This window comes from Amphiprion ocellaris, chromosome 9 (assembly GCF_022539595.1).
Source record: "Amphiprion ocellaris isolate individual 3 ecotype Okinawa chromosome 9, ASM2253959v1, whole genome shotgun sequence".
NCBI lineage: Eukaryota > Metazoa > Chordata > Actinopteri > Pomacentridae > Amphiprion > Amphiprion ocellaris.
The window spans coordinates 33081412-33087299 of NC_072774.1; the positions used below are offsets into that span (position 1 = coordinate 33081412).

General features: G+C 43.0%; 1 protein-coding gene across 1 annotated transcript; it reads left to right on the forward strand.

The window, feature by feature from the left end:
• Positions 1-707: 707 nt before the first annotated feature.
• id4 (inhibitor of DNA binding 4) lies at positions 708-4063 on the forward strand. Its single transcript, XM_023265616.3, has 3 exons — positions 708-1313; positions 1875-1940; positions 2620-4063. Exons 1-2 carry the CDS (start codon positions 936-938, stop codon positions 1920-1922), a joined length of 426 nt encoding a protein of 141 aa, XP_023121384.2. The 5' UTR covers positions 708-935; the 3' UTR covers positions 1923-1940; positions 2620-4063.
• Positions 4064-5888: the final 1825 nt, after the last annotated feature.

The following is a 5888-nucleotide window of genomic DNA, read 5'->3' on the forward strand; positions in this document are numbered from 1 at the left end:
CATCTCTGAGCTTCACAAGTCTATTTCTAGTCCAAAAGTGAAATCCAAATGTATATATTTTACAGACCCCGTCTACTTTTGCTTAGTTTTATAAATAAACCAGTTAAATTCATTTGGATGCTGTCAGTTTATGTTTTGAGCTTTATTTTCCAAAGTGAGAAGAGGCAGATTTTTAGCAGGTGGTTCTTCTCGGGATCATCTGTCACCAGAGTGATCAATACCAGCAAAGACTGAGCGTAATTACGCATCAATGACTACGGCACTAAAGATGCAATCCGGCTCTAATCAGCCTGGTGAATATGCCTTCACCTGTGACTGGATCAATGGCACATCGAAAGCTTTGAGATTGACTTCTGGTAGGCTGTAGGAAAGATGCTGGAGAATTTTTTTCAGCGATGGTGTAATGCGTAATTGACTGCTTCGAAGTGCTCTCTCTCTCTCTCTCTCTCTCTCACACACACACACACCCACACAAACACCCACACACACAAACACACACAAACACGCTTCTACCGATAGGCAGCCCACCGCAGCGCACACAGAATGAGACACGCCTTTTTCTCGGCTCCGTTGTCGGGTCGGTGGGCAGCGGGCTGCCGGTGATTGACCAGCTTCTCTCCCTGATCTGTCAGCCGGCTGGCTTGGCGCCTCCCCTCTCCTCTATAAATGTAGGAAATCTATTCATTCCTTTCACACCGAGTCTGCCGAAGTAAGAGGAAGTGTGAGGCTCCACGGGATGTGTTGACAGACTAGAATTCCGCCTTTTGGTTTATCTTGTCCTCTCGCACATTTGCGCTGTTGTAGCTTTCGCTGTGTTTACAGCACCGCGCTATAATCTCCAATACCTCCTGCTACCAGTAGTGTAATTGTGTTTTTGTTCTTTTGTTTTTTTGTTTTTCTTCCGTTGCCTCTCTCTGAGCCGTTGGTTATCTAAGATGAAGGCTGTTACTCCAGTCCGCCCCCAGGACTCCTCCTCCAGCAGCAACCAGCTCTCCCTGCACTATCTGTCGAAGCAGAGCCTCAACATCGCCCGGTGCAGGATGGAAGAGGAGGACCTGTTCTGCCTGCAGTACGACATGAACGACTGCTACAGCCGGCTGAAGCGCCTGGTGCCCACCATTCCGCAGGATAAGAAAGTCAGCAAAGTGGAGATCCTCCAGCATGTCATAGACTACATCCTGGACCTGCAGCTGGCCCTGGAGACGCACCCTTCTCTCCATAAACAACAGCCACAGCGGACCGGGACCTGCCCTCCTCCAGCCTCCAACCACAGCAGGACACCGCTGACGGTGCTCAACAGTGACCACCACCAGGTAAGCTGAAATCAGCGGAGGAGGCTCTCCGTTCCCCCGTTTCCGCCGGGACTTACCGGGGGACCCCGGTTTACCTCCGTGTGCCAGACTGCCGTCCGCCCGTCAGATTCAGACAAAGCGCGTCATGCCCGTTATGTGTCATTGTCCTTGTAATGTTAGTGACCAAAAAACAGAAAGGAATCAAACCGGTCTGTGATTCTTATCACAGCTTTCAGAGATCGTGCGTAAAAACGTATTTGACGTGGGTTAGATTGCGCACTTGATTGCGGGCTTTATGATTTGCATGATAATGACAGTGTTTGTCAGAGGCCCACCTTATCCCAGGATTGGTGAAGTACCTCAGCCTGCAGCCCACTCTACTGCGCACAATAAGGCCAATTTGTTATTCAATAGGCTATAAGAGAATTTATTATGGGATGATATAGCCGACTCATTTTCTGCCGCTCTGCTGTATATCATTTATTTTTGCAGGGCTGTAGGCCGAGCCTTTATTCCTTATCCATGAGCGCTACATCGTTTTACATGTTTCTTTTTCTTTTCTCTCCTTTCTTTTTTCTATAGAGGACGTCAATAGTCAATAAGCCGGAGGACTCGATTTTATGCCGCTGAAACACGAGCACTGCATTGGTAAGTTGGTTTAAAAATATTACAAGTCATTTTAAATGATTATTTGAGAGATTTGGATGATTTCTTTTTATTATTAAACACATGTGGCCAGTAGAAAACACGGTAAATTTTGGTCACTAAAGCATCCCCATTAACTTGGTGACTGTAGCCTGTATGTGGTGTAAACTGACAATCTCTGGAGTGCTCTGGGGAGGCCAGGAGATGTCAGGGAAAATCCGAATTGAGGAACATGAAATTGGCACCAACCTCAGAGGCAGCTGTGCTTTGCGCAATAACTGTCACTGGTGTAGCAATCTGAGAAGAAGAGAGGGTTAAAACCTCAGCTTGCCCTCTCTTTCATTCTTACGCACACACACTCCTTCCTCCCTCTCAGTCCCATTCACACTGCGCTGCTGCTGGCTGCTCAATGCCAACTTTTACAGCGCAAAAACCAAACACACCTGGACAGGTCTAAAAGCATGTGGCGCTGTGTGTGTGTGTGACACTCCTGCAGTCTTTCTGGGAGTCTCGGCTGCCTCTCGCCAGCGTTGCCCAACAGCCCGAGGAGCTGTTGTGTGGTTGTTGTTTGACCTGGTTTGTTTTGGGTTGTTGATCAAGCATGGCCTCTGTTTTGTCGGTGGCGCCAGTCAGTCTGGAGCGCTGCAGCTCACCCCCCCGCCTCTATTCATCCCCTCCACAGGTGTGCAGGCAGCACAGAGCCGCTCCAAAGCCAGCAAAGCTTCGCCAGAGACTCACACCCAACTGGAGGCAATCACAAGGGGATTTCAAAACCGCTGGGAGGAATTAAACCCAAATAAAATCACTATTCATATCAGCTTTTTTTTTGGTCCCATTGAACAAGGACTCAGTGTGTAGACATCTCCCTCTCCTGCTTAAGTTTCTCTCACTTGACCTCCTGTCACATTTTTTTTTGTTTCTAAAAGAGTGAAAATCTGGAGTCCCCACTGAGAAGATTTTTTTTTTTATTTTTTTGGTTGGAAACTCGTCTGTCAACAGCTATGAAAACTGTTTGTGAATTGTGCTTAAAGAATAACTAAAAATGACTCCAGTTTAAAGCTTTACTAAACTGCGAAAAATCATTGTACATGTTTTGGACATCTATTGTTTAAAATAGATGATTTGTGTTGAACAGGGATGTCGTCCCTGGTATCTTGAAATGTTTCATATTGTAAAGAAGAACAATTCTGATTGGAGACAATTAAGATTGTAAATATAGAGACGCAAATGTTCTATAAAAGTATGTGAAAGGAAGACTTATATGCTTAAAATAGACTATTGTAATTATAAGATATTTTTATTAAAACATTTTTTTTGTTGTTATGTAAATATTGTGTTTCCTCTTAAGTGAATGAACGTGTTTATGCTCTGCCAATAATGTCCTCACATGATATCAGTTAACTCTTTGCAGTGTTTTTTGGAATAGTTTAATATGTAGCATGTCAGGCTCATTGCAGAGATATTGAATGTGCACTGAAGCGGCCCTCCCTGTGTAGATACGTGGTGGAGTTCAACACAACTTCTTTTCATTATTTGCCCTGCTCAGCTTTCTCTTGAATTGTTTTGTACTCATTAACTATGACAACTTTTGACCGGCTCGGAGAGATGGGTCGGTCTGCTGTTTGATCTGTAAAAAAGAAGAAGAAGAAAAGGAAGAAGGTGGCTTGATTTGATTCTTGCACTCTTGTTAAAAATCTAAGTAGTTAAAGCACTTCTGACAGTGTTTACTATGTAATGCCTAAAAAAAAGGAAAATCACTGCAACACAATGTCTCTGTTCTATTTGTGCAGTCAGAGCTTCTCCTTGAGAAGTTAATGATTGACGCCATGAAATCATTAAACTTTGGTTCTGAATTGGTGAAATTTGTGAACATTAACAGGCTCTTTTTCGACAGGCGATGTCTTTAAGTGGATATGAAACGATCTCCCTGTTGGAGAGTCGGCAGTCATTATTAATGTAAAGAGAAAAAAAGCCTTTATTTTTCATGACATTGAACACCGAATTTACCTCACCACCCTCCTGCCAGTGTGAGAGGGCACTTGTACATTACTGTCAGCTGCACTGTTGGACTTGACCTTCACTGGCTTGTGAGGAGTTGTCAAAACAATTAAAGTTTCCAGGAAGAATTGTGTTGTCTCAAGTTTTGTCTCAGGGGGCACATTGGTTATTTTATTTATTGCCTTCAATGCCAGCACTGAAGTGATGAGTAGAAAGAGGGAAGCGCTGCGTGACTCTGCATTCACTTCATTTCACGGAAAATAAAGGGAGGATCAAGTTATTAACATGTTGCAGATGGTATCTACTGTAAGTCCTCAAACCTGCTTTACAGGATTCAGGGATCAAGATCTTTGTTTTCTGAGCTTAAATTAATTCCATCACTCACATGACCGTAGCAAAGGAAGGATTGCTGAAAGTGGCGAGGTCAGATATGTGTCATTCATTTGTAAGGCCAGAAACAAATTAATTATCTCATGTGTGCAAATTGTAACTGATGCCTTTGTGAGAAAGTAGCTGTTCTACATTTAACAACTGAAGGCGGATTTCTTATTGCAACTAACAAAAGATAACTTGTCATGTTTGAGTCACATAATCACTATAAGTAACGGGGATTTTGTAAATGAAGAAAAGAAAAGAGCACAGCTGTCGCTTTATTCACCCAACTGAAAATAAAAAGGCCTCTGTAGCAAATGTAGTGTTTCAAACAAAAGATGACTTGAAATAACTGAATAAAGCAGAATAAACACCAATAACAATAATTCAGGTGGCTCAAAAATGAGCACTTCTACATTATGTGTTCAAAGTTTTCAGAATCTGAATTTACCCATGCAAAGGAAAACTATACAGAGAAAACTTCCCACAGTCACTTCCAATGTAGACAGAGCAAAAAAAATGCCAGTAAGTGTTAAAACACATAATCATTAAAGAGAAAATGTTTTAATGAAAAACAAAAGAAGGAAAGTAATGCCTGGTGAGGTGCTGATTATTATGGCATACGGTGCAGATGAAAATCATTTACACTCTTAGCTGAAAGAATCTCAAGGCCTCATTGGGTTTGCGGAAGCATTTAACAGAAACAGCTGGATATTTGAATTGTTTAAGATATTTTGAAATTATTAAGATTAGAAAATTGATGGAAAGCTTAAAAAAATAATTACCTTTCTTACAAATGAATGTCTCACAGTGGGAAGCTACGTGTGAATATCCTTCCTATCTTCCTTCTTTTCCATGGAGCTGCAGCTTTTTCTAGCACACACTGACCCTTGTTTAGTTGTCCCCACATCAACCTGCCACATGTGGGTTAAAGCTGCCGTTTGACACTGACAAGCTCGGCGACAGAAGCACCCTGTGGGCGCTGCAGACACCTTGCAGACACTCTGCGCCACCGCGGCCATCTGAGGATAAGCAGGCCATGCAGGCCACCTGTATGTGTTTCTAGTCCACAGTCAGACAGCCCGGCCTCGCTGCCCTTCACAAGCACTGTACTGGTGATGTGAAATGTGAGCGTGTGGCCTGTCTGTGCGTGAGTGATAAAACCTTAAAAAAAAAAATAAAAATAGAAAATGAAAAAAATGTGCTAAAGCACAGGTGGCCAGCTTGGCAGTTGGACCTTCCTGATATGATTAAAAACATTCTGGTTCTCACACAGGCCTGAGAGTTCAAGCCAGACGTCAGCTGCCATGACTACACTCTTACAATAAGCATCTCCAATGCATTTTTTCCCCCAACTTTCTATAGATAAATTCAGGGATGCAGTGGAGATCAACTCAGTTGACACTTGGACTCACTCACCCCAGCTGACCCCACGTTTATTCACTTAGCAGTTTATCCACTTTTCCTATACTGACAACAATTTACTTAAAAGTATTTGTCAAATCTTCTCTCTGCTGCACTTTATTTATACGCTACCGTTCAAAAGTTTGGGGTCATCCAGGCAATTTCATGCTTTCCATG